Here is a 27395-nt window from a genome sequence, read left to right on the forward strand (position 1 = left end):
CTGTTGGGAAGATGATCCAGACTGCTAACAATTCCTTGGGCTCTTTATTATACTGAGGCTTAGTTCACCCAGCATCTCAACCAGAGAATCGACCTTGCATCTTCCTGATCTTGCATGCCTACATACAAATATATATATATGGGACAGGGGATATGCATCGCATCTACATACTTGCACCATGCTCTTTGTGCAGTGTAATGTAGGACATTGCCAAATACAGTGGCGGAATGGGAAAAAAAAAAACCAAACAAAATTTCTGGTGTAACCACAACTTTTGGCAATGCACACCCCTGTCAGAGGCTGCACGCTTGTTTAGTAGCCTCTACCTTTCACCTTTGATCACATGGAAGTTTCTGTGGCACAGGTAATTTTTCTTGAATTTGTACAGAGTACAAGTACCTCTTGTGAAAGACTGTAACCATGAGCAGGAAAAACTAACCCTGCAGCCACATCTGTCTGTTCTTTGCTCTCATCCTGCATCCACTGATGGAGGCTCCTTATGATCGAGTGGCCAAACTGCCCCATTATGTGATCCCAGTATATGAAATAAAAGTGCTACCCATTTTGGTGTTCCAGAGTATGGCAGGCATTACTTTGCAGCAGTTTGGTATCTGCTGCAGGAATGGCGTAGCTGCAGCAAGCACAGGGAAGAGAGCTGAGCCACTTTAGGAAAAAAAACATCCCCATAACGAATCAGCGACCTTAACGGTGTGGGAAGTACTAAGTCAAAATCCCTGGGTTTCCATAAAGTATGGATTCCTTTCTAGGTGCAATTCAAAGCCTCAAGCTAAAGTTAAAAATCTATTTCTGGCCTTGGTCCTGAGAAAGTAGGAACCATCGCTTTCCCTGTGGACCTGACCAGCAATCATCACTAAATGGGAAGCTTTTGGAGACAGCTCTCACATAGCAATAAAAGGATGACTAAGACATCAGCCTCTGAATCCTAAATGTTTTCTTCGCACACTCCTGGGCTCCTCAGAGATCATGCTAGTTGAGTTTCAGCAGCATCAAGACAGAATTCAGATGTACTCTTTGTTTTTAGCCTAGCACACTATGGTATCACAACTGCGTCTTCTAACAGGGCCTTTTTTTGCTTGCTCTTAGAACTAAATGTAGCATAAAGATTTTCCTCAGTCAGCCTCATTAAGGGACCGGAGCCGCTTTAGCACTGTTCTTACAGACTGATGTTTGACCCTGACCAAGCTGGTGTTTTATTTAGGGACTCTTTTCTCAGTAAACTACCTACTTAGGAGTGGGCATGATAGTTTCCTGACAGAGGAGACAGATTTCAAACAAAAGTAAACATTCCTGTTCCAAACAGGCTTTCATTTTCTTTCTTCTCATTCCCTTGAAGTGTTTGGGTAACCCAGAGAAAGGCCAGTGAATCTTTTAAAACCATTTTACTCAAATGTAAACACTGTACTGAAAGCTTCTCCTGCCCTGACTTGTTCTATACCCAGCAATAAAAACATCCCACCCTGCCTAATAATACCAACAATTCGATTTTTTCTCTCCTCTACCATTTGTGGTCCTTTTTTGCCCCACTGAAGACTGCCAAAATGTTTCTTTCTTCTGCCCCTCCAATCCTTACTTCTTACTCCCCATTTCTTCAACAAAAGGCATGAGTGTGCTGAATTGCAATACTAATTTCTCTCAAATACCTGTCATTTTGGTTAAACAAGGGTTAATGAAAGACTTACAAATGTGATGTATAATAGCTAAACTCAAAGTGGTAAGAAAAGAAAAAAAGATTACTAATCTTGCAGGCTGCTCATTTGCATTAGTACCTCAGTGATGACAAATGTTTTAAGCTGTTTATTAGCTAAAAAAGAAGATGGTATCATACTGCTATGACAAAAATCAGAAACAGAAACCAACAGCAGCAGTGTATGCCACTGTGCTATCTGTCTTTTGGGCAGATAGACTGGTCTATAATACCATATTCTGCTGAAGCTTTATGAACCTTAGGATACCTTCTGGCAATCAAAGTCTTTTTTTTTTTTAATCAAAATTTTCTCTCAAGTTCCCCCTTCATTTTAAGACCATATTCTCATATTGATGGGAAAAACCTAATTAAGAAAAAAAACCCAAACCAACAAAGCCAAACCAAATCATAATTTTGAAAAAGAAAACCCAACTGTCATTAAAATAATTGCGATATTCTTGGCTCTCCACTTGGCAGAAGGAGAGGCTGGGGAACCACAGTGGACACAAATTTTTCTCTCCACAGTGCAGCCCCCCCTAGGTGACAATGCATATTTTAACATATATTAGCTAGTGTATGTTAATTAGCCCATAATAAAAGCATACCATGGAGAAAGTCAGTCATAATATCCTTGCATGGTATGTGGCTGAGTTTGGCCTCATCAGGGGTCACCAATGTAACTTGCTAGCAGGAGGATTTTAACACTTATCAGATAACACCTGAAACAAATACATCTTTTCTTTCTTCTATGTTTGACAAGGCCCTGAATGTTTTCTTGAAATGAAGGGTAGTAAGTAAAGGTTAGTTAGAGCTTGACTAATCACACCTGAATCTTATTTTTTTCCTACCACAGAATTACCTTCACACTTTTTACTTTGGTGTAATGGACTGCAGTAAGAGATTCCCCATGCCATGAGCTCTAGCATCAGCCCCTTTCTCTGCTACAGAAATCCTGAGTCTGATCCAAATCCAGGGTAATCAGGGGAAGAACATGGATAGGAAACTTTAAAACACCATCGGTTTGGTGAGCTTTGAATAGGATGCGACGTTTCTGGCAAGTGTGGGACTGGAAGGGGTAGGTAAGACAGCAGCAGATCGCAAAGCATATGCCAGCCTGTGGCACAGCTATTTTCTTGCAGTAGCCTTGAGGTGAAGCCCCATCTCTCTGCCAGGCTCTGTGCTAAGACCAAAGGCTGCCCTTCTCCCAGCCCAGGGAACCAGCTCGGAGATGGAGCTCCTTCTGACTGGACCATATATTTCATCACACCGTTACCGGTGCTGATGGTGCATTGCGCTGATAAGGAGAACAGTCAAGGCTCTGGATAAAGCTCAGTATGGCTCTTTAAAAACACTGAAGTGCCACAGTACTTGTTTCAGACAGGAACTCTGCTTTGTTTTCAAAGGTGAAAGGGGACTGCTTTATATAAGGCAGTCTCCATTAATATGGGCTTTCACGGCAGAACAAAAGCCAATGATGCAATTTTTTCTGCTTAGAATCTCAATTAGAAACTTGGATTTAGCACCAGTACACAGCTTTGAGAGCAACTGGGAAATGCAGAGTTGATGCAGAAGAAGGGATTTCTAAAAGTGAAAAAAAATCTTTCTTTGAAGAGAAAGCAAGTTATGATACCCTAAATTTAATAGCAAACCAAAAAGGATGGTAGGTTCTTTAAATACTCAATGAGGGAAAATGCAGAATGTTACTAGTATTTTCTATGTTTAAGCACACAAAAGAGATGTGAAAGACAGCTGCTGTGTGACAGAGTCTGGGTCTTCTTTTGCACGATATAAAGAAGAACCCAACAGATTCATACTAGCGTTGTTAAAAGCTCTTGAATATCAGAAGCACTGTAGAAAAAATTATAACATTTGAACCTTGGGTAAGGAAAACTACATTTCAGTTAGTGCTGCAGATATGAGAATCCCAGGAGTTTGAGCTTCAGGATGCAACACAAACTTCCTCCATCATCTTGCATAGATCACCAAGCATCAGAGGAACCAAAAAATGCAAGAGGGCAGCCAGTTATTAAAAACTGGGATCTCAGCCTCTGTGCTTCAACTTCCCCATTAGGGAAAAAAACTCATCTAATTATAAAAAATTTGTAAAAATTATTGTCCTTAAGAACTTAGAGCAGTTAAAACGCAGTGCAAAATTTTGATTACCAGGTAAAACAATACATGCATTTATATAAAGAGGTAGGAAATTTGTAAAACATGTCTTGGTTTAAAAAAAAAAGTCTTATTGCAAACATAATTTATTTTCATAGTATTTTATCTTTCGTATGAATAAGATTAATGTGCGCTATAAGAACAGGCTGGTTAAATTATCTCACCAAGTACGCAGGGAGCTGAACAGATGGCAGCACCACTGAGGTAGCAACAGGAATTACTAGTCCTCGCTTATCCAGATGATCTTTATCATTTCCATAACATTAGAAAATGACTCACCTATGAAATACAATGTTCCGAGGATGAGGCAGAAAATTTACCTTTTTCTCCCCCTGGAATGGAAGATTATAGACTGTCTAGACATCAGCATTGTACTCTTAGTAGTTCTAAAACAAAATCACATACAGAGATACCCTATTTCTGGTAATTTGTAGGCTTTCTTTTTTAAAGACCAGTTCCTGATAGAGAACGTTTATTCAGAATGTACGTGAACTACATGCAGTCTGCTGGTAGCTGCTTCAGGTTATTTTGTTTCTTTGTAGGCAAGATTTATTTTTTTTTTTATATAAGATCATCTTGAACTACACATACACCTTTATCTTGCCCATAAAGAAGACTGGTTTAGAGCATGATTAGTGTGCCCAGCCAAAACATGCATGACAGCATTTATAGGGAGTCAATCTTTTACCTGCAGAGGGCAAACCACAGTTGGTTTTGGGCACTTTCGAATTTATACAGCCGTACAAAACATATGGACAGAAAAAAATACCTTGGTCATAGTGAGAAACAAAGCTTCCTTCTTCCTGCTCATTTATCCCATCCTGCCATATGTTCCAAAGCAAAGGAGAAAGGTCGTAATTACAGGAGTTACTGGAGTACTTCCCTACCTACAAAGCACAGCAGAGCCTTTTCAGAAAAAGAATTGGTTTTATCACTATTTTCATTAAGAGCTAGAGCTCACAAATGAGTTTTTAAGTGCAGCATTGCACACTGAGGCTGAGAAAATTAGCTCAGCAGTACTGAATGGAATAGAGCAGTGTGGAGTCTGTGTTTAGGGTTTGTCTGGGTTTGGTTTTTTTCCTTTGAATTAGTGTGCTACTATGCAAATGGTTAAAAAGAAGAATTTAGCAATTTTTAGTAGCAATTTGTGAACAATGAGGCAAATATATACTAGATATAGTTCAGCTGAGGTCAACAGTAATGCATTAGGGATTAACTTTGGCCAAGGTCTGTAAACATACTATACAGACAAACAGGTCTTTGATGCCTCTTGATATCTAGATGAGACCAGTTCTGGGAAAAAAAAAAAAAGGAAAAAAAAGAAAAAAGGCAAGAAAAAAAGAAAAAGCACAGCACTTAAGGTCTCAGAAACTTGTCCCTCACATAAGCAATTGAAAAGAGCAAGTCAAATTAGGCCACAGACTGGAACAGAGCTTCTGAAGTCTGATCTGGCACCAAGTAAGATGCTTCCTGTAGCCAGCTGTCTGTACCTTACAGAAAAAAAGCCTCCCAGGGTAACTCTTGCAGCGTAAGAAGGTTGGAAATGTTCTCTGTGTTGCAGAACTTTATTCCAATGCAAATCTTGCATTCGTTTTTTCACAGTAACTATGAGCTTGAATGTCCTTGAATCAGGGCAAGTGCACAAAGCTGAGGGATGGTGACTTTTCTATAATGGCATAGTGCTGGAGGGTATTGCCACTGCATTCCCTGAATCTTATAAGGGATTTCTTAACTTAGTTGAAGATGCAATGCATACCTGGGTTTGCCTTCAGGCTATTTTTACACTGAAGATAGTTGAAATGCATGTGTCTGGCCTGAATAAGGCACAAAATTATTATAAGTATAAGGCTACAAAATACACTGAAAGTCAATAATGCACAGGTAAGAAAGGAATAGAGTCCTCCTGGGAGGTGATGCACAGAAAAGATGTTTGAGTACACAAGAGAAGACACGTTTGCAGTTCTCCCTTTACTCAGAAACAAGAGTGAGATCTGCAAGCGCCATTTCCTGGCTGAAAAAAACCCTGGCGGTATCAGCTCTGAACGTTTGTTGCCTTATTAGCTCTTCTTGAAACACAAACACCAATCCTACTCACCTTATACAGCAGTGATCTTGGCAAACAAACAAAAGCCTACCAACCCATCAATCCAGAGACAAGCACGCTTGTACAAGGCCCAGATACAACCCCCTAATGTTCGTTATCTTAATCAGGGAAGATGCTCTATTAGTGCTTTGGTTGTTCTTTCATATCCATGTCCCCTCATAACTCGACCGCTGCCCGGCTAATCTGCTCCCAGAAAAGCCACGCTGGAGCCACAGGAAATCCATCCGTCTCCTCGGGGAGAAAAATCCTCTTTGCGTAAGCCCTGAGCGCTATCGTTAGCTACCAGCCAGGTACCCGGCAGCACGGGAGACCTCCACTAGGACCACGCTGATTGCAGTCGGTGCCCTCTGAAAGCCCAGCCAGGCACAAGGGAGCTCAGCACGCACCCAGACACATCCCCATCATAATTTTTAAACCTCCCAGTACAGCTACATCTTCAATCTGGCTGGATTTAAGAGAAGGGGTAGGATGTGGTTTGGACTGTGTGACAATAATTTGTTTTAAAGGAAGACTGAGGCCTCTTTTGAAAAAAAAAAAAAATTAAGTACATAAATATAGAAAAATGCTCACCTTGGGTAAACTATTTCTGCTATTAAAAGAATTTGTCTGTTCTTTATCTATTCTACATAACATAACAGAATTTCTTTAAATAAATGACATTTTTATTTTTCAGTGAAGCTTTTCAGTCTGAGGTGTGTGAAAATGCAAGGTACTGGTCCTGCATGGACTTGCTGTTCAGCTGGCCAACTGCAAGGACAGGGTACCACCACACGCACCAGCAGAAGCTGCAGCACAGAGGGAAAGGTGGGAGAGAGGGAGAGAGCCTTCATATTACAGGTGCACTTTGCTGAAGGGTCCAGTTAGTGCTTCAGTGCTGGTTGTTATTTTCTAAAAGAAAAGCAGTAAAAACTCTAGGAAAATACTAAATAAATAATAATAATAATAATAAAAATCTATCTTCTGAAGAACATGAAAGTTGTTCCCAAAACAACTGAAAGCAAGTCTTTAACTTCACATACAATCTCTCTCGGACCAAATCATTTTTCCCCACCCTTGGTTGAACAATAATAGGCTATCAAGGCTGTGCAACAAAACCCCACGCTGTAAAGTGAAAATTACAGCAAGAAAAAAATCTGAATCTAACTGGAGAACAGCATAGCTGAAAACACAGGTTCCGTCTGTGTATTCATGAGAAGAGACAGCAATAAATCACATTTAGAAGTTAACCCCAGTCATGCTGAAATAATGAAAGTTTCTAATGGATTACAGATGGGAGATGGAAAGCAGAAAGCCAGAGAAGGCACATGGCTCTGCACCCCAATAGCCCCTGAGTTATGTGCTTCAGTGGAGGAAGTGACATGTGTTTCTTTTACTTTACTGTTGTTTTCACAACCCATTTTACCACACCACTGAATGACACCATTATAGGGCCTGAACTGTTTTTCGGCTGCAACATGAGCTTTAAAAATAACTTGACCTTCCAGACCTCAGATGCGAATGATGCTTAGAGCTGCCTCCACTACTTCAAGGCACAACTATGAGAGGGAGTTTCCTTATGAAGCACAGCATAAAAAAACCTGTTAAACAAAAATGCTTAAACACACATAACAAAAACTGACTGTGATTTTAGGTTTCAGTAATAAGACAAGCTCTGATATTTCAAACATTGCAAGATGGTGTAGCCCACACCAGAAATTTGCTGCAGTGGTAGACAGGAAAGAAATAGTCATGGCTAAATTTCCTTAAGTAGCAGCATGTAATAAAGAAGAAACCAGCCTATTTTGTTTTTAATGTCCTGGGCTTGCTTACAACCCCCAGTGAAAAGGTCAGTGCAATACAGTATGAAAACCACAATGATAATCCAGTCTTTGCATTTGGTTCTTGATGGAAAGAAAGATTAAGTCTCCAATTCACTCTAAGTTATTGCCATGATTTTTAATCAAATGACAACAGGGTTCAAAACAATGTCCAATGAGTTTGCCACCTTTGGAAGCAAGGAGCTTTCCAGTTTTAGTCAAAGAACAAAATTTTTGCTAACTATCCTGCCTTTAAATAGATGATTATGGCTCTTTTTGCCTCAAGGCACAAAGTTACAGAGGCTGTAGCACGGGTTATCCTGACTATGCAAAGAATCAATATCTCTGATATTTCTGACTTCAGCTAAGAACAAAAATGTAGACTGTGTTAGGGGGACTTCAGAGTTTCAGTTTGTAACATGCATTTATTGGGTCTGAAAAGGAAATATGGTTGCCCAAAGTAAATGGGTATCAAAGAATGATTAATCTACATAAATGTTGCTGAAACTGAGCTGGTAGTTGGTTCGCCTTGCCTTTCTGATTGCTGCAGGGAGAAGCTAGGTAATAGTATTCATCGAATTCCTGCAGTCTGGACCTTAGCTCACCCAGGCAATTCACAGCCTGAATTCAGCAGGAGGCAGGTGGTGTAGCTGTCCTGTGTTAGAGCTGACTGTACAAGAAGAGTTTATTACTATCGATAACATGCTAAAAGGAGAAAGATTTCTTAAACAGAAACCTAGCAAGGTTGTACGTTTCTTATTTTAAGTTTCCAGACCCACGTAGGGTTTTTTTTTCCTTCCCAACACTCTAAAACTTTTTCACTTTTTAAACTTCAGAACATGCACCGTCATTATTTCTTTCCCTTGAAGACATTAATACAATTTCAAGTGGATTAACAATATAGTAGTATTTCTAAACTCTATTAGCAATTTAAGGTTTAATTTCATTTATAGCCTATAAAGTGATTTATTTTAAAACAGAGTTATGGCTCTGGTGTATAACTCCATCTCATAACCAATTTGGTGAGAAGAAATTATGTAGTCAGGTTAGGAGGAAGAGTCAGTCATAACTTCTAGAGGGCAAAAAAAGTGGTAATGGAAAACTCGTAACAGGCTTTTTAAAAGTGTTTGCAAGGGATAAAAACAATGCAAAAATCTAATATATGAAAGCTGTCAAGGGACTGACTTCAAATCACGACTGACATTTATAGAGTATGGGCAAACCAAGTTATATAAAAACCAGCTGTACCTCCTAGCTCCCAAAACAAAAATATTCTGATGATGATTCAAAGATCTGCAATAAAATGAATGTCAAAAAATACACTAATCACATAAATCTACATCTATAGCTATTTCCTACCTGCTTAACAACTTACTGCACAGTAAAATGCTTATGAGAATTGGTGCCAAAACAAGGTGAGGACCAGTTCCAAAGAGTGTCTGTGAACGTGTCTGAAAGTCCTATCCATAGGCTTTCTTGGATACCCTTTATGCTTCTGCTTCAAAACATGCTTAGACGTCTTTGTGGATTGGAACTTCTTTTCTGACATCTTGCAAAGGAGTCTGCAGATTCAGCCCTTCCTCATTGCATTTGAAGACTTGGACAACGAACCAAGGCCATCCTTTTCCTCTCAGATTTTTGGAGCAAGCCAAGGCAGAGTGAGTTTATGAAACCTTGTTGCTGACGTGATGTATGCCAAAATATTGAATTTCTCTCTTTAATATATTCCTAACTACTTGACAACCAACCCCTGTATATATCTATTCTTTAGATTTTTTACTTTTTCTTCCCTGCTTTTCTTAATCTGTCTTGAGCATTCTGCATGCCTTATTTGAGAGGGACAGATAGTCACTGCACATGAAATACCACTTGGAGAGAAGCTATTTGGGAAAGAATCACTTTCCTTTCTCCACATTGACCAGAATTTTGCCCTTGCCATTTTCATCATGTACAGCTACTAAGCACAGAACCAGAAGCTGTTATCTTCTCAATGCTGTTGTGTTGCCACTTCCCTTGAGAAAATGGGACGGGTGGGAATATGAGCAACAAATGTAAACTACCCTGTATCATTAACCAAAACTCACAGTATTGTATTTGCTAACAGTTGCTTTTACATCCCCTTTTCATGACTAGGTATGCAGGACTGATGGGAAATAGCCCATTTTTAACCCACCTCACCCTGAAGCTGACACCATAATGCTACAGCAATTCTTCACATATAGTTCACAGCCAGTATCAGAACAGACATCCTGACCGTTTCACCGAAGTGAAAATCACGTATCTATGATGATGCCTTCAAGGCACATTTAGCTGAAAGAGCCAACGTACTGTGCTTCAGAAGGAGAGGAAAGGCTATGCAGGCAGAATGAATAAGCAGTGAAGACAAAAATTGCATTCATATCTAGTCCTACCTATTTGATGGGGTTTTTGGAACAATAATGTCACAGAAGCAGACAAGCTCTGATTATGTATGAGCATCTGCACGTACACATCTAAAATATTTGCCAGCAAAAGTGCATTTCTCTCAATCCTGAAGCTTAAAAGTGGATTTGACCATCACAATGAAAGGGTGATAACACTGTCTGACCTCTGCCTGACTTGCTGCCCTCCTCTTGGATGCTGACTGGCACTGACTGTTGAGAATAACTAAAAATAACCAGCTTGTCTCATATATGGTAATAAGGGCAAAGGAAGAAAAAGAGGTGGTATATTTGAGTTTCTTGCTGTTCACCCTCCTGTCATCTTCCTCTTATATTTTTCCCCTTGGGAACAGAGTTTGTTGCAGAAACCACAATTAGCACAGATGATGGGAGCCAAGAACTTATTAATGATTTCATACCAGGGCCAAACTGGTAATGAGTTTTGAGGCAGAAAAGGGAATTGAACAGGAGTACATACTCCACAGAGGACCATACTTAAGGATAGCATCACATTGCCACACAGAGCAGACTTCGGTTTTGTAAGATGCAGGCTGAATTAATCTAAATGAGAGGATGCCAACATACAGAGCACAAAAATACACACACACACACACCCAAAATGCTTGTTTTTCTCATATTTTTCAGGGCTTCATAGGTTTTGCTTCTGTGTGGTTTCTTTCTTTTTATTTGTATGGTGTTTTTTTGCCAAGGAAGTTTTTAGTAGTCACTAACTATCCAAAGGCATGTATTAGATGTGTCATGCTCAGTCTCACCCTGATTGCACCTCAGAAATCATCCACTTCTGGGGTCAGGGCACCAGCAATGCTCTGTGCCCTGGTATCCAAGACACATCCCTAGAAAAAGGTAACCCCCCTTTCCCAAAATTACCTAGAAGATCCTGGGAGAAACTCTTACAAATAAATCGGTATTGATTAAAGGACAAGAAAAAATACACTGAATATAAATGTGGGTTTTGAACAAATAAGAGCAAATGTAGAAGCTCAAGTACCTTGGCTGGTAATTATTGTCCACGTGTGATCAGCATGCATGAGTTTCTCTCAAGGTCCAAGTACTAATCACAGCACCAGACGAGATCGTTAGGTTTTTCAGTTTTGTTTGGTGGATCTCATCTCTGAATCAGTGATCTCCAGTGCCATCAGTTCCGCACTGCTTAATTATGAGCAATGTCAAAAGTTTAGGAGGAAGCAGGTTAGGAAAACAAGCAGTGATGCATCCGTATGCAGAGAACAGGAGAAAGTCAACAACAGAAGGTAAAGTCACACAGAGCTACAATGCACACAGGGACTCCCAGGAGAAGAGAAATACGACTGCACTGCTTGTGTACTGACAACTGGGAATACATCAAGATTACTGTTCTGTAACCCCAACGAGTCCTAAAGGCATAAAACATTCAACAATTGCCAGGTACATTCTAACACTGTATGACTAGGAAGAACAGCATCAGTCTCTTGGAGAAGCTTTAACTCTTTCTTTTTTAAATTTGAAACCACTCAGGATATTTTAAAAAAACAAAGGGAATTAATTGGAACAGGGACAACAAACTTACTTTCATTCTTTGTTTAATAATCTTTATCCATGGCACATCTCACTGAAACTTACGCTCTATTTGCTTATGCACTCAGGCAGTAAAGATTTCCAGCAAAAATTTCTCCTTCTTCTTGTTATGACCTTCCTTTATCTGGAAAAGTGCTTAAGCTTTTGGACTTGAGCTTCAGAAATACCCAGGGTATTCTCCCTTTCCCGCTTAATCCCAGGCAAATGAATGAAGTCACAAGGTACAAGTCAACACAGCTCCTGGGCTCTTGCTCCTGAGAGTCCAGATCACATTGCAAGGATCCTTTAAAAATTGGCAACACAGCCAATCCCAGCACTGCCAAAAACCGCCTTACTCTGCACCACTTGAACAGACAAAAGCCCAAGTTATTCTTAACCAGCAAATTAGTACTGAAAAGAGTAAGTCAGCACAAGCCGTTCTTATGAGGGCTTCCTCATCTAGAAAAAAAAAAAGTTAGCAAAGTTATGCATTTTTAAGAAAGCTGAGGCAACATAAAACTAATATTTTCTCAGTTCAGAGAGCTGCTAGCTAGTCCAATGCCCTGCCTCTGGCAGCAGCCACTGACAGGTGGGTAACACACGAGAAACAGGGATGTTATATGACGATGCTTTCCCCAGCATCCCCACCCAGCGCCCTGTATCAGGGGGTTGAGGAACTTTGAGCTGGGCGCTGGGTCTAGGTCCTCAGGTATAAGCAGCACTGATGGCCCCATCCTCCACGAAATCTCTCGCTCCTCTTTAAACCCAGGTATACCACAGCTATGCTCTCAGCACATTCTCACGCAATACCTTGTAAAGGGGTGTACATAAAGGGCTTTGAAACATTACCTCAGCACAAATAAGGGGTCATTATTTCACAGATCTTATATAAGAACAAGCACTGCCAGATACCGATTTGATTAATTACCGCCTAGAGATTATGGAGCGCAGCTGAAAGTACACCCTCTTTCATTTTCTATTTGAGGCCCTGCAAAGGACTCTCTCAAAGAAGCTGAGAATTTGAATGTTTGTAATAAGGCACTCTGTATTGAGCTGGGATAGAGTTAGTTTTCTTCATAGTAGCTAGTATGGGACTGTGTTTGGGATTTGTGCTGAAAATGATGTGGACAGCACAGGGATGTTGTCGTTCCTGCTGAGCAGTGCTCACCCAGAGCCAAGGGCTGTTCTGCTCCTCACCCCACCCCACCAGCGAGGAGGCTGGGGGGGCACAAGGAGTTGGAGGGGACACAGCCGGGACAGCTGACCCTGACTGACCCAAGGGATATTCCAGACCATAAGACATCATGCCCAGAAATAAAAGCTGGGGAAGAAGGGGGAAGGGGGGGATGTTTGGAGTGATGGTGTTTATCTTCCCAAGTCCCCGTTAGGTGTGATGGAGCCCTGCTTTCCTGGAGATGGCTGAACACCCGCCTACCCATGGGAAATGGGGAATGGATTCCTTGGTTTGCTTTGCTTGAATGCACAGCTTTTGCTTTACCTGTCAAACTGTCTTGATCTCAGCCTACGAGTTTTCTCACTTGTACTATTCCAATTCTCTCCCCCATCCCACCAGAGTGGAGTGAGTGAGTGGCTGTGTTGGGCTTAGTTGCCAATTGGGATTAAACCACAACATGTATTTATGCAACAGTCCCTTGGTTATGCTTCATTATCCTGCCTGGCCTTTTCTTGACCTCCCTACTGTCCATTGTTTGACTCCGTTATTCACAGCAGAGCTAAATGCCTGAACCTTGCCAAAGAAAACAGTGTCATGCGTGTGTCAGATCACAAGTTTACATCCTAAGTCATTGTTCCAGGCTCATTAACAGGAAACACAACTAACCAAAGCTGCTTTTGGTAGCTTGCAGGTATATTCGAGGGTGAGAGCAGCAGAACAAGGAGCTGAAGATTACCCTAAGGAAACAGTGCCACAACAAAATGTATTTATTCTGCACTGTTGACCTCCCTATTCTGTTACAGTTGGTGCTTATGAGGAGTGTGTGCTTAGAAACACTATCATTTTATAAGCAATTACAGGATTATAAACCATATTTCAGGAAATAAAGGGGTGAATCTCCCATGGCCACCTTTGCTTTCACCTGCAGGAGCAAGTGGTTTGTTGGTCACTGTGTGAAAAAAGAACCACAAGAAAGTGTTTGGTGGTAAACAAGTAGTAGATGAAGTTGAATGGCAGATTTATAATTAAACCTTTATCTGTTAACAAGGGCACTCAGAAGCAGTCTGTGCTGGACAGGTCTTGCTGTCTATACTCAAGGCTCTTTCTTTGATAGATAGACAGTATCAGCTACTAGTATATCTATCCCTTTCACTGCACAAGGAGAGATTTGGTAGGATTACAAGTCACAGCTTGCTTTATTTTTCTGTCTCCAAGACATAAAGAAAGCCACTTTGTTTCTTTTCAGAAATAAAATTCTGTGAACAGGGAAAATAAATGCACAGGGCAGAGAAAACCATTTAACAAGCATCAGTATCTAACACTGTGAAATAACACCCTCACAAAACTGCTGTACAAACTATGTGAAAATTAGTAAAAAAATCTTTGTCAGAAAACACCATTGACTATGACCTCCACAGTTTTGTACCTTCCAGACTGCCTTGTGCCACAAAGCCAGGTTTTACGCTTCAGGGTGATCTGCTGCTACCTTTTCCCATCACAGCCAGTGGTGACAACAGTCACCAAACCCATCTGCACACTGCCTTTACTGCCTGTTAGGAGAAAACCTGCAGTGGACCTCTTTTACAGGGATTACACCGTAGTCCACATCACTCCGAAGCGAGGAGGTGTAGGCGCTTGCATGAGAACTAGTGAGACTGATATGAACACAGTATGAATGGAAATGTGCGTGTGTCAGAAATTAAAAACAGAACAAGGGTTAAAGGAACAGCCTGCAGTGGTAGTGAAGGCCACCACTTGCAGTCAATGCAATGATGGCCCACCAGTGGCCTTCACTTACAAACAGGCACTGCTGATTTTACAGAGAATGTGTCAAGAGGACAGGAATTTGGAGCAAAGACAGGGTCACTCTCCACCCTCTTCAGCCTAAAGCCCCCAGAGGTCTTGCAGCTCTTTCCAGTTAGATAGAGCATAGACAAGTAAGTGCCTTCACAGGAAAAGCATTAACACCTTACTGCTTACAGAAAAAGTGTTAACATGTTTTTAAAGAGGTCCAGATAAGACACAAGTATATACTGGAGTTTGATTTGAAGCAGGTCTGCAACATCTAATAAAATTTCCCACGTTACAGAACATTATGCTATTATATGATAGTTAAGATTATAGTCAATCTGAAAACTTTTCCTGAAAGCAGAAGGAAACAATACATTTTTAGCAAACTTTTAAGCCCCTCAGGACAAAAAAAACCCACCCATTAGCACTGTCAGCAAAGTAGGGAGAAAAATTTATGAGGGTGGCTAGGTACCAGCAAGCTGGCAAATCTCCCTTCAGCAGGCTTTTCTAAAAACAGGAGAGAGAAAAGACAGACACCTCCCTGTGGGCAAAGTAACAAATTTATATTCTAAGCCTAATTTAGAGTGGTTCTAGCCAACTGAAGGAAACTTCCAAAACAAAGGAATGTAAATATAGTTAATTAGACTGACCATGCTAGTACTACCCTAAAATGCGACGATAGCTCTCCTGACAGGAGAAACACTTCTGCCATCTCCCTATCAGGCCTCAACTGCACTTTGTTTCTCAGGCAGCTCTGACCCCCCAAGTCACGTCCGCGGGCTGCTCTGGTATCACATTCCTACAGCTTTGTTTCAAAAAGCAGTGCTTGCACGATAGTATATTAAGATGAAGACACCATTACCAATGGCTACACTGAATATTTACCTGTATTTCCTTACTCATTCTCCCTCTAGAAATGAAGCCATGCTGCAAGTACCAGCGTAATATTAGTAAGCAAGTAAACATATTTATAATGCAGGCTTTATTTAATCAGTATAAATCCCAAAAGACACTTCCATTCTTCAGGAGATTGAGTGAGATAAGCCTGTTGATACGGCCACTGGGAAGCACAGGACAGCACAACGAGGGAGCAGGCGAGATCATGGAAGGATGCTGCATGCATTGTCACAGTCAATACTGTAGTCACTTAAACCACTTCACCATCTAGGATAATCGTCAAAGCACAATTACAGGTTGCCCATTCTATACATGAGCTTAGTAGTCAAACCAGTAGCCACGGGAGATCCAGGCCAAAGACCATGCTTTCTCTGAGGGATGGAGGCAGCCTTGCTAAGGGCTGTCACCTCACAGAGGAGAGACTGGGGTTCTAGTCTATGCTCCAATTAATATTTAAGTATATCTTATTAAACATTAATTGAAATAGGGACTAGAACTAGTTCCGTATTCCCAGCTGAGTGGCTTCGCCTTTAGGCTACAGTCATTCTGATGAGTTTGATCGCTCTCGCTCTCCCTGACCCACAAAATACTAACTATCCCCCAACAAAGTGGAACACCTTCATCTGAAGGAATGAAGAGCCTGCCAACTGACTGCTAGGGTACTTTCTTCAGAGGGAGAAGTGGATTCATAATCCCTCAGACAGAGGAGAAATTGGAGCTCCAAACCTTGCCACAACCACAGAACCAGAGGATGGAAGGACATCAGTAGGTGATGAGGTCAGCTAGGGAAACATCTCCTTGGAGGATCCCAGTAGCACCTACAGCAGCGTTCAATATCCAGCAACAGTGTAGTAATAGACCTCAGTCCAAGCCAGAGGTCCTCCTGAACGCATCTGGAAGCAGACCTTTACAGGGGCAGAAAATTTTACGTGAGGAAACTTCGGCACCTAATGACTGTAGGAGGCTCCAGGTGTCGATGACAATTGAGTGTATTGAGGATCTCAGTTTTGGACCTAACTACATCCTACATTAAACAGGAAGCACTATGTACCCAAATCCTGTTACGGTCTAACCCTAGAGCAACAAAACAAGAACCTGAAATTGGTGTGGGTATTAATTAGACATGTGCTCACATTTAGTTTTTAGGCTTTACCCTGAATTGTCAAAAATGAGAAACACCCTAACTCTTCAGACTGAGAAATGATAAATTCTAAATGGCAAATAGCCAATTAGGAATTTTTTGAAGATAAGAACTGGTATTTCTATACCATATTAATATTATTTTTCTAGACAAAAGTCAGCTTGAACACAATGCCTGTAAATTTTTTCCATTTCCTATGTATTTTCAGAATAGAGATGTGGCCACTTAGCATGAGGTTACATTTCTGAAATGGCCATAGCTAGCAGTAAATGTTCTTATAATTATTCACACAGCACAAGTGCTCATGCTTTGCATCATACATAGGTTGCCCTCCAAAAAAGTCCAGGCTATCACACCCGTACATTGCCTGATTAGCCTGAACCACAAGATCTTTGTACTGCTGAAATGAGGAAGAGTTTAACTATTGATTTCAAGGGCAGCAGGGCTGCACAACTTCATCCCAGTTTTTTTAATCACCTGTTTTCAGAACATAATGCCTCACCAATTTGTGTTTTTCTCCCCACCCACTTTTCCACTGCCCTCATCCCTGCTTTTGTGCTCTGGAAGCACAGGTGCGTGCCGTTGCTGTGGTCTATTAACATTGCCATCACATAAACCTCCCTGTTCATCTATTATCTCCCCGGCTGCAGGCACCCAGGTGCTGATTTCTTTCTGCAATCCCAGCAGCTGCTGCAGTGACATTTAGTAGCACAGGTTCTGAGTTTTAACCCTTTGCTTCCTGGCTTTATGTTATTCCTCCTTTTCACTAGTCTTGTTGGGAAGAAAGAGCTGACCCATGCCTGCCAGCCTCTTCAGACACAACAGCATTCATCTACCCACCTCGCACAACTCCTAATTCTAGTCTCATAACACCTACAAGACACAAACTGTACCGTGACCTTTCATCTCCATTTTCTACAGTTTCACCTGCTTCTTCTCTTTGCTTCATGCTCTTTCCCTTCCAGTTGCCGCTTGTTTCGAGTCAGATGCCCAGCTCCAAGGCATTCAGCCTCCTCATGAAGGAGGAGCAGGATCTCATCACAAGAGCTTTCGGCTCCAACTTCTGAGCTGGGGCATCTGTGCTTGTATAACCACCTCTGTCAGTTATCAACTTCTCAAGGTAGTGATTTCATCTTCTTTACCCATCTATAAAGTGCTTATGTCTACCATAAGGAAAGATTTTTCAGTGGCACGAATGGAAGGACCAGTCACTCATGTCCCGACTATAAGTAAGCACAGTGTTTTTAAATAGGAAAAAACCCAAACACTGGAGAATTAGAAAATGATAAAAGATTGTGTTTTTAAAATATGTTTTAAAAAGAGTATTTCTTTAACAGGTATACTATGGGCAGGCAATTCATATGTAGTTAGAAAAGGTTAAATGAGCTAACTGCCATACTGATCCCTCCACACAGAGAGGCCATCTACCATAAACTGTGTGATGCATAACATACAGATTTTGTAAATCTGGTCTCTGACTGCTAAAAAATGATCTTGCTGGCCTTAGTTTTAAAATCAGTGTATTTTTTCGTTCAGATTACAACAGTTTTAAGAATCTCCAAGTAACCTTCTACATCCCCTGAGGTCTTGGTAGAAAAGAATGAAAAGGGCTATCTACTTTCCAAAACATATATTTTATTTAGGTAGGTGACAGTTAATAATATACCTATCCAAAACTCTAGGGATTTTTATTACATCAAAAATAATGCTGCTAGTGTTTTACTCTTTTGATCGTTTTAACATGAATCTAGAAAGCCATCTCTGTAGAGATTCCTGGTTCATCCTCCACCATCAGGATGAAAAAAATGCTCAAGTTCTTCAAATATCTGTCTTTTTCTGGTGATGAGCATTGAAATCAGTTTGTTTGCTTTCCCAGACTGCGATGCATAGTCTCGAGAGACCTGAGCCTGATACATTCCCTTCAATAGCAAGAGGGATCCAGGTCAAGCTGCCCTGCAGACATCAGCTGTGACTATATGGCAGATACTTGCAAAGAGGCATGAATTTTTAAACTCTGGGGCTATGGAATTCCCAAGATTCCTAAAAGCCATCAGCATTCATGTGAGTGTATTCTGATGGTTCACAAAATGCTCATATACATTCATATGACGTTGGATTTCTGTGCAAATTGAGAAAGCAGTTTGTTCAGAAGAGAACTCCCACGACAGACTAGAGAACGGAGAAGCGCTGACTATGTTATTTAGGGATGTGGTACCAATAACAGGGGTCACTTTTTGAAATCCTAGCTATCAGTCTTAAGTATCATAAGGGACTGAGTGCATGGATAAAGTACCATAAATTTCCGTCATCTATGCAAAAATGCTATTTCCAGAACCACACTGCAGTTTTTCAAACTTTTAATCACTCCTTTTGCCTTCAGACTTAATATAATTTTTTGGTTTAATTTATAAGATGTCTTAGTAAGTTTTAAAAAACAACTATAAAGCATATTGTCTTGGGCAGGCGAGGGGGGCAGGGAGGGGAAGAGACAGTATACAGCCAGATAGCTTCCATCCAGAATCTATCTTTACATCACTCACTACAGTTGCTCACATAAAGACCATCCTTTCTTCTTCCATTTTTTTCTCTAAGTAGATTTCAAAATATATTGGTTAAAGAGACAAATTACTTTCTCACTGTAGCAATCTACCTGTGGCAGCTTCTAATGACTGTCTTTACCCCAAAATGTACCAGACATTTCATATTTTTTTTCTCACCTTAGTGCTTGTTAAGATTTGGAGTAAGCTAAGCCTGCCTTTTCCTATTAGCAGTACCCAGCACCAAGCGAAGTTCATAAACACTTGCAGTAGAAGGGCATCACATTTCTGCAGGCACTTGGACATCACAGCCTTAGGATTTATGTGTTTGGACCAAGGTATTCTGAGCTGGGTACAAGGGTGAGACTCCTTTGAGCACAAGGAGAGATACCAGTGTAATTCAGTGTGACAACATCCTCAAGAGCCTGGAGGCAGATGTCAGCCACCCACTATCTCTTATTATGTTCAAGTAATTAATCACAATATGTGTGGTGTAAGCTTGAATGAACTAACTGCACTAATCCCATTTATGTTTAAATACATTGATTGTAGTTCCACAAAATAAAAGTTCAACATAGTCAAGGACTTTACACACAGGGTCCAACATCATCTTGATAATAACAATCAGTTTATCAGCCTTATTTTTATTCAAGTAAATTTTTTTCTTGCACTTTAACTACTAGGCCTTGTTTCTATTTATCATTGGAACACGAAATAATTGCAGCTGGTCTCACACTACAGTTCCTATTATCTCCAAAGAAATGAGGACAATCAATATTCTAGGGAGGACAGGTACTGAAACTGCCTCCTGAATAACTTCCAGATCAATAATCATGATAGAAAATGGAAGGGAGATTTGCATTTGAAGGAATCCCAAGGAGATCCCAAAGGAAGGAATTGACTACAAAGACAAACATGTATTTTCTCTCACCAAATGGTTAGGTAGGTGTGTCAGCAGCTGGTTGCCTATTACCAAGAAGATTTTAGGATGAGTAGATATAAACTTGATTTTAATTTTTTTGGTAACCACTGCAACAGCAATTACAATCACATATGTTAATTGGAACTTGTGAATAAACAGCATATATTTACTTTTCACTGAAACCTGATTTGTATTATGGGCAAGTCCAGCGCAACTGTTAAATAAGAATGTTCAATGGGATTAAAGGACCCAGTCCCAGGGAGACCCTGTCCCAGGGGTTTCTGTAGGTTAAAAGGATGCCATTCCACTCAGCTACAGAAAACAGAATCATTTAGGTTGGAGAAGACCTTTAAGATCGTTGAATCCAACTGTTAACCTAACACTGCCAAGTAACACTAAACCATGTCCTTAAGTGCCACCTCTACCTGTCTTTTAAATACCTCCAGGGATGGTGACTGCACCACTTCCCCATGATAATCTTTGTTAAATTCACATGAAAGAATCACTTTCCAGAATCACCTAGGAAAGATCTCTTCCAGCAGCTGGACAGTTGGGATTGCCCCTACGTCCAAGCATTCCTGGGGAAAGCAGGGAAGATGTGAGGTTACTTCAAAGTGCTACCTTCCCCTGCACGTAGTTGCTCTGCTTAAAAAAAACTGAATATCTGTAGAGGTTTGCAAGAGAAACAGTAAGACTGGCATCAGTGAGGTATAAATGTGTGTGTGAAAGCACTAGAAGGAATGGCAGAAGGATAAAAGAAAATTGTGCATTGAAGGCACCTTGATGAACATATGATGAACATCAAAATCATAGCAGACTCGTGTGCAATCTCTCAGACACCCAGACTGCAAAAACAGCCTACACCCAGGGAAGGAGACTAGAGAGCAACAAATAGATCAGCAGTGTTGCACAGGGACTCACAGGAGTGGCATAAGCCAAAGAGAAAAGTTTGATAAATGTCAACTCCTTAGGGGCACAAAGGCACATCCAAAATGAGCACATGGTCACAAATCTATGAGGAGCCCCGGACAGGTGATGAGCACTTGATAGTCAGTATTCCTTATCCTACATTTCACCGTAATTAATGCTGGCCAGAGTGGTGGGACACGCACATCTTAGTAAGTCTAAGTTGTGTGTGTTTAAGAGTCTAAGAAAGTGAGCAAGAGCCAATTTGCTAGCAAAGCTGAAGGAAACCTTCCTCTCACACACGGTCTTGTGTTAAGCTTTGCTACATGAATTGTGCAAACTAACCATCAATATGGAAAGAATAAACTAGTAAAATTATATCAGTCCTCCACTAACTGGGATATAGGAACAATAGTAAGTAAAAAAACCTTCTATCTAAACTTCCAAATTCCAAGCAAAAAAAGACTAGTTACTAAATACTACTAAATTCTCCATTGAAATTAATCAATAACCACTGTGTCCCATATGGCCACTAACTACATTTGGCTTCCTTACTGTTACCCATTTTCTAAACATGAGCATGCATTTTAATTTTGCTTTACAGTAGAAGAAAACTGGTGAAAGCTTTATCTAATTCTAGCCAACCCAGAATACCTAAGAAATTATGCAAGTGTTGAGAAAGACAGGAGTTGCATGAATATTAGAAGTGTGCAGAAAAGGTGTTTATGTAACATTAACTTATATGTAGGCGCTATAAAATACAATGCAAAATGCTAAGAGTGCTTTGGAAATTATAGCTTCCTGAACGGAGTTTTATTTTTAAAGAACAACAAAAAAAACTCCCTACAAATATAATAATTTAAAAGTTACAAGTTTTCCTTTCTAAATTCTAACCCTCTCAGGCCAGATAGTTTCTGGGATGATCACAGACTGGTAGGTGAGCATTTTCACTTCTTGTAGTATTTTTACGACTCAGAGCCATGCCACCCATGATACTCAAAAAAAATTCAGCCCCTTGCTCCCTGCACACCCCCATTTACCTCTTTCAAGTCTTGGACAATAGCAGTGAGTCTCTCATTCTCTGCCTGAACGTTGGTGACCACCGCTCTGCTCTGCTTCAGCTCGTTCTGCATCTCCAAAATCTTCCCGAGGTAATAAGCTTCTTTTGATGCAGACTCCTGGAGAAGAGTTTCTTCACGTGTTTCACCATCTTCAGCCACTTTGCGGTGAATTGAGAAGGACTGTCCAAATGCCTGGAAAACAGTGCACAGTATAAAACGACTGAAGCCCTAGAAAAATTATCAACAGTAAGGAGCAGATGCATAGCCAGCAGGAATGAAATAGATCTGTGAGTCCCAAACTCTGACCTAATAAATACTGCCTTAGCAGCTTCCTAGCAGCTGAAGGCCACCATCTCATTTAGCTGAAATGAAGCATCTTGAAGCTGTTCTCATTTACAGTATGGATTTATGGCCCCTATCCAGGCGACCTCCACTGAGATCAAGATGGTACTCTGCTAACTAGCCATTAATTAGTGCCAGTGTTTAACTCTCCTGCATGAGGGCAGCTGATAATTCGTCAATTCATTTCTTTTCTAGCTCTGCAAAACAAAAGGTGGTGTTTGTTTTCTTTTAAAGAGCATAAATAGCTGACAAATCTTTTTGAAATTGCTTTCCATTTTCAACATTCTTCTATTATAGGAGCCGACTTCATGGTATGGAAAAAAGCTGCCCATAACTTGAAAGACAGATAAATGAGCTGTTTTAAGCAGTGGCCGTTTATACTGCTGGTAAGCTAAACACGGAGTTTGAAAGCCCCTTCTTTTCATTTCTACACAGTGTCTTCTGCTTCTACTGAAAAGAAACAATATTTAAGTATTCAAGAAGTTTCTAAATATATAGGTAATTTTCAGTGATTCTCTTCCTCCTTTTGTTACTGGTTTAGAGTGATCAGTTTAATAAGGCAGTATTTTCTCAGTGACAATTTCTGATGTTATTTTGGACAGCTCTGAAGCAACCCAGAAGAAAGCAAAGTACAAGCCACAACAGTAGAAGTGATGGAGATACTCAGCTATGAAAGGCAGAGGGGAAAAACCTGCAATAATATAATAACACACACAAAAAAAGTAATAACACAAAATAATATAAAAATAAAATAGTAATGAAATAATATATAAAGTAAAATAAAAGCACAGCCTGTTTTGTTTGTATTGCCTTTAAAAACAGATATTTGGTGGAAAATGACATGGACTAATTCTGGAAAAAGCCAAAATAAGGCCTCTAATGTTAAGAATATTTAGCCCAACGTAGGCAAAAGCTCTCTCTCAATTCAAAGAGAGTATTTTTGAAAGACCATGATTTAAAATTTTTTTTTCCCCAATATAGGAAAGATATATCATGGCTATATATGTTCTTTTGGTGGGAAATTCTCCCCTAAAGCCCAATTTCTACCCAGCTATATGAAACCACAAAGAAGAGTATACATTTGTACCCACTGTAAGCTGTGTCCTCCTTTGCCTTCCCGTCAATAAGAACTACTTGCCAAATGAAATCCATTGTTTTACTGCCACTATTTATAGCCTTTCAGAACACATTCTACGTTTTACTGGCACTAGAACTGAAGCCACCCCTTAGAAACTTCAAAGCAAAACCCTGTTCAAAAACTTTTTAGCTTTTAAGTCTAATTCACTTAGAGATTCCTGTGAACTCAGCATTAAAGGATTCTAAAAATATTCAATAATGTATTAACCCAGCTGTCTTCTCAAAAGACTGCAAGTTACTGAAATAGCAAGCATCAGCAACTTGCCAAATAGGATTTTCCAAGTAACAAGAAATTCAGTCTAATGAAACTGTTAAGCACTGATTCAGTAACTATATCTGTGACTAAGACGACTGTTTCAGGAATACTACTGATAAATTATATCTTACTCTACATACTTACATTCAACGGCTCACTGTTCCTAAGTTGAGACTGAGCAAAAAGCACCAGTCTAATACCTACAAGACAAATGTAAACACCATATATCCGGGGGCGGGGAGAGAAAAAAAAAAAATCAAAACACAGCAGAACAGCAGGTAGGACTGACAGGGCTGGAGAAGCTCATGAAGAAATGGGAGCTGGAGCCCTCTCTACCGAAGAACTACAATTAAAAGCACTATAGGTAAATACCAGTACACAGCGATGATGGCTTTCCAGTTACATACTATATTTTCCTCAAGTGTACTTTGAAGGCGCATTTTAGCACATGTGATGTTTGAGAATGGCCATGAATGCACATTTTGGGGAGGGTGCATAGCATAACAGAAAATTAGTGTGTACTTAACATCTTCTTGTAGCTACGACTACAGAAAATGTCAGAGAAAATGATTTAAACATTTTTTTCTACAAAAGTAACTTTGAACATTACCATATATTATACTATTCAATTTCTTTCTTAAACATTAAAAATCAGGGGAAGAAAAGAAAGGAAGCATAGTCCTCTTTCCATATCGATAGAAATTCTGCACATCTGCACAACAAGGAGAGGAACACAAGATGTCTTTTAATTAGAAAGCAAGTAAAAAGTCCTGCTTCCATATTTTATGGTCTGTATAGAACACCAAAAAGTTTAAACTTCCCAGACATACCCACTAAGGCCTTCCATGAGATTGATCACTTTTAAATTCAGCCGTACATCAGTATTTTTCAGCTGGTAGCCAGGTATTTGTTCTATTTTAGTTTTACGTTTTAATAATTTGCTTAATATGTTTACTTATTTATAAAACCTTATAACCTTGCTATGATAGAAATATTTCAATTAACTGTGCTCACTTATCTCCCTGAAGCCATCTCTGCAGTAGGAAAACTTAGTCACCTGAAAAACTTTTCAGGTCAACTAACTTTATGACAAGTGCAACTGTTGTCATCCAACAACTCCCGGTTTCCCGGTCTGGATGGGGCAGTACACCCCACACCACCGCTTCGCACGAACAGCACGCTCAGCCAACAGCACGAGCTGGCTGCAGCCTGGGAGAGCTGGAACAGCCCACTTCAGTCCTCACGATTACCTCCTGAGCAGGTTGGACAGTAAAGAGTCAAAAGGTCCCCAGGAGCTGGGAAATCCATATTAGTGAAAGCCAGTAATGGATACGAACTGGAGGAGCATTTGGCACAGAGGGATTCATATGTGAGGACTGGATGCAACTGGTATTGGCATCAGGTATGGAAGGATGAAGCAGGAGGTGAGAACTGGATGCAACTGGTATTGGCATCAGGTATGGAAGGATGAAGCAGGAGGTGAAGCTTAAAACATGACAAGGTGGCTACCTGGACTGCAAGCTAAAGAAAGTTCACCTGCATTTGGGTCAAGCGTTGGGTACAAACTACTTTGCTGAACACATCTCATGGTATTGCATACGGGAAAATACTAGCCTGCTATGGAAGCCTGACTGGGGAAATAGTTTTCCTTTGACACCACGCAACACCAAGGGAGAGGAAGAAGTACCATGCAAATGGAGAGCAGATGTTCCCTGTGTTCACCATTGATGAAGATATCGATATTTTAGTCAGGTATTTATAGCAAAGGTATATAGCTTGGCTCCTGGAGAGATACTGTTCCTGCCTAAAAGTACTTTGTCACCTATATTAGTACCACACCAGCTTCTCCCTAAACCAAATTTCAGGTGATGCCAGGATGGTAAAAACAGGGTGTTATGGGTTTGTGTGGCACAAGTCTTTTTGGTAGCAGGAGAGGGGACCACAGGGGTGGCTCTTCCATTCTGTTCCATCTTTTCAAATGGGTTAGGACAAGTACATCCACATATGCTACGGAGTTCTCTGACCTAGCCACAAAGAAGTAACTACAGAAGCAGAGAACTGTGGTTGTAACTGCAGGAACGGTGCCCAACTCGCTTGCACTGTTTCTACACAGTATTTGGATGGGTGCTGTACTATATCTTGCAGACATGTTAGTTAATTACCGCAGTTCTTTTCAGTATGGTGCTGCCTTGCTTGGTATGACTACTCATTAAAACCACTTAGAAATCACTACTGGTCCCTTGGTGGCCCTTAGTTTCAGCAATCACATTGCAGAGCTTTTCTGACAAAGCACATCTCCCAGACTTAAGTCGGGACTCAGACAGGGCTGTAAAGCCTTTTATGGCTTCTATCCCCCAGAGAAACCCCCTCCCAGCGTAGGCACAATAGCTTAAAAGTCAGCTACAAAGACTGAGGCACGTTTACTGTTTTGACAAAGACTGTCCTAACAGAAACCAGTCTGAATTTCACCTTACACTAGTCCCAGCACTTGTCTCAAGACTTTGCTTGAAAGGATGCTCTTGATGGAGTTAGGAGATACTTTTTTGGTAAACTGGTCTTAAAAGCTGAGTAACAAGATGCCGTTAAACTTTGTATGTATATTCTGAGACCTGAGAATTCATTAAACATTGTATATATATTCTGAGACCTGAGAATTGTATAACAGTATCACGACCTTTTAGGGGGTTTCTTAAAATTTGAACTTTGAGAACAATAAAATAATGATCAGTATTTGAGTGCATGATAAAGGATGGCAACAGTGGGCACACACAGGCAAGAGGTCAGTCTGATCACAGAGAAAGGTGTAACTTCTGAGGAAAAGCCCATTTGCCATTGAACTCTAAATAACCCCAAACAGAAATTACAGTGTCAGAAGCAAACTAGCATGAAAGAAAGAAAGCAGCAAATAAAATGGGCACAGATTTGTAAAAGAGCAATAGAAAAATATGACTGTTCCAAACAACATATGTAAGAATATTTATATGACAAATATAAACACCAATAGAAAGCTCATGAGCAGTGAGTGACATGAAATGATGTCTGTAAAATGAAAATTATATTTAGCACTTGGAAAAAAGAGAAAAAAAGAGAAACTAGATGTCTAATTCAGGTGTAGAAAGCAGCACATATGCAAAAGATCAGCTAAAAACATAAGTAGGTAATGAAGGATGCTATTTCTGAGTTTCAGTTTTATTTTTACTAGCCACCTCCTGGGGCAGGAATTCTGAAGTGTTTGCATAGAAATTCACTCTTCTAGTCTGTGATGACTAATAAGCAATAAAACACGACCTGACTGCTATCAGGACAAGCAGGCAGCCTACCTTTATGGCTTTGACACTTAATGTAGTTTTTCTGATGCATAATGCAACAGCATTGAACTTGTTCAAATAATTACCTATTTCAGCTGCTAACTTGCTGCAAAGCAGAATGTATTATGTATTAGTTACCTCCACATTCCTAACACAAAAGCAGGGAAAAAAAATC

The 27395-nt window shown here is 40.3% G+C and overlaps 1 protein-coding gene across 5 annotated transcripts in view; it reads right to left on the reverse strand.

Moving 5' to 3' along the window:
• BICD1 (BICD cargo adaptor 1) overlaps positions 1 to 27395 on the reverse strand; it is a 182017-nt gene that overhangs the window by 68823 nt on the left and 85799 nt on the right. For all 5 annotated transcript variants that reach the window (XM_075050939.1, XM_075050940.1, XM_075050944.1 and 2 more), the window contains exon 2: positions 22157 to 22369. In XM_075050939.1, coding sequence (XP_074907040.1) covers positions 22157 to 22369 — 213 coding nt within the window. The remainder of the gene's footprint in view (positions 1 to 22156; positions 22370 to 27395) is intronic.

The sequence above is a fragment of the Buteo buteo genome, chromosome 19 (genome assembly GCF_964188355.1).
Source record: "Buteo buteo chromosome 19, bButBut1.hap1.1, whole genome shotgun sequence".
Classification (NCBI taxonomy): domain Eukaryota; kingdom Metazoa; phylum Chordata; class Aves; order Accipitriformes; family Accipitridae; genus Buteo; species Buteo buteo.